Consider the following 2,346-nt stretch of genomic DNA (forward strand, 5'->3'; position numbering starts at 1 on the left):
AAAAAAACAAAACCAAAAACAAACAAACAAAAACTAAATAACTTATTTGCTGGGGGGAAAAAGACTGAGAAAAACAGGAAATCAATCTTAATTATCTCCCAAAGCTATATAATAATTATTATTATTTTTGATGGAGTCTTGCTCTTGTCACCCAGGCTGGAGTGCAATGGCACGATCTCAGCTCACTGTAACCTCCGCCTCCCAGCTTCAAGCTATTTTCCTGCCTCAGGCTTCCGAATAGCTAGGATTATAGGTGTACACCACTATGCCCAGCTAATTTTTGTATTTTTAGTAGAGAAGGGGTTTCATCATGTTGGCCAGGCTGGTTTTGAACTCCTGACCTCAGGTGATCCTCCCGCCTTGGCCTCCCAAAGCGCTAGGATTACAGGCATGAGCCACTGTGCCATATTTAACCTCAGTTTACTCCATTTATGGCAATGATAGCAAAATTACGTAAAGTCAATTTAGAAACAGTATGTCAGGGAACATGCTCATTTAGGGAGAAGTTCCTATAATGCTTAAAGTTAACAGAATTTAAAATGCTTCTGCACACATCATTCCAAAATTCTATCCATTCTGGTAAAGACACAAATGAAACACCATTCATTCTGTTGCTACTAGTTCTAAAGCCAAATGCAAAAGTCTGACTTTCACAGCTATAGTCAGAACATTGTGTAACCAATAAAGGAAATAAAACAGCCAGCTTGATCCTTTTTTTTTTTTGGATACATACAGCCAGCATCTTATCAAAAAAAGTGTACTAGTAGAGCACTCAGGATTAAATTAGAATGAAATAAAAATCTTCTCTAAGATAAACAGAAAAATCAAATTGTTATTTAACTTTTATATCTCTCAGTTTCATCATTTACCAGTTAAACTGTAGACTATACCTATAAGGCGCCTTCCAATTCTAAAATTCTATAGTCTGTTAAAAAATGACATAGTATACATGAACAGTTGGAAATATATTACATGATTATATTTTTAAATTAAAATGCCTCTGATGTAAAATAATGCAAACAGCTATTCATAAACAGATTTTCTCACTTACCTCCAGATTCTGACATTCCTGAGCAGAATTGGTAGGTAGGCCAATCCACTTGATTTCTTTTTTTTCCTTTGAAATTATGTTCATTGCCATTAGCACATTTAAAGCATCATAAACTCTTCGTCTAATGTTCTTCTGATCGTAAGCCTGCTAAAAAGTATGTTATTGAGTGATAAATTTTAAGGGTTAAGTCACATGATATTAATATATCAAATTAATACTACATCTTCAAAGTGCTGGAATAATTCTATTTTTTATTTAGCTAATTGACGAAGACATCCAAAAGAATTTTATATTCTGTGAAAATATCCTTCAAAATTAAAGATGAAATAAAAATACTTTCAAACAATATAAAACAAAATAATCTTAAAAATAAAGATCATGTTACCCACAGATCTACACTGAAATATACTTAAGGGATTACTTCAGGTAAAGAAATATCATCTAAGATGGGAGCTTAGAGATGTAGGATAGAATGAAGACCAACCCAAAAGTTAAGTATGTGGGTAAATCTCAGTTCTCACTGTATAAAACAATAATCATGTCTTATGGAGTCTACAACAAATACAGAACTTAATATACATGACTACAAATAGCATATATATTAACTGAAAAAGGTACTTGAGGTAAAAAGTATTCTAAGGCTTTGCATTGTCTGAGAGGATTTTAGACTTAAAAAAATCAAGGGCATTTATTCAAGTTCTCGACAAAACTGTGCTTCTCAAAATGTGTTCCTTGACCACTGCTGATCTGCAAACTGTTTCCAATCTACAACGAGACTCAGAACTTGTACCAAAATATAATCCTCTATATCACAAGGGACACTGTTCAGTTCAGCTGACCTTTTCTTTCTTTTTTTCTTCTTTTCTTGATAGCAAGGCTTACTCAATGAAGGAAACTATTGGTTTACATTGTGAAACAAAGTCCTCATGAAATGCAATGATAACAAAGGATGGTGGAAAACAATGAATCCACCTAAATATAAAACTAGATCTAAATAAGTGGGAGACTTAAGTTATAGAATTGAATGTACTAGACATTTTGACACTGGGCTGGGAGCAGTGGCTTATGCTTATAATCCCAGCACTTTGAGAGGCTGAGGAGGGCAGACCATCTGAGGTCATGAGTTCAAGACCAGCCTCACCAACATGGCGAAACCCTGTCTCTATTAAAAAATACAAAACCTAGCTTGGCATGGTGGCATGCGCCTGTAATCCCAGCTACTAGGGAGGCTGAGGCAGGAGAACTGCTTGAATCCAGGAGGTGAAATTGCAGTGAGCTGAGATTGCGCCACTGCA

At 35.1% G+C, this 2,346-nt stretch overlaps 1 protein-coding gene across 1 annotated transcript in view; it reads right to left on the reverse strand.

Annotated features, from left to right (window-relative positions):
* Positions 1-2,346, reverse strand: part of TFDP2 (transcription factor Dp-2) — a 182,352-nt gene that overhangs the window by 23,710 nt on the left and 156,296 nt on the right. Inside the window, 1 exon segment of the mRNA XM_017523750.2 lies at positions 1,052-1,198. Coding sequence (XP_017379239.1) covers positions 1,052-1,198 — 147 coding nt within the window.

Source organism: Cebus imitator, unplaced genomic scaffold (genome assembly GCF_001604975.1).
Source record: "Cebus imitator isolate Cc_AM_T3 unplaced genomic scaffold, Cebus_imitator-1.0 Scaffold30, whole genome shotgun sequence".
In the NCBI taxonomy this organism is placed as follows: Eukaryota; Metazoa; Chordata; class Mammalia; order Primates; family Cebidae; genus Cebus; species Cebus imitator.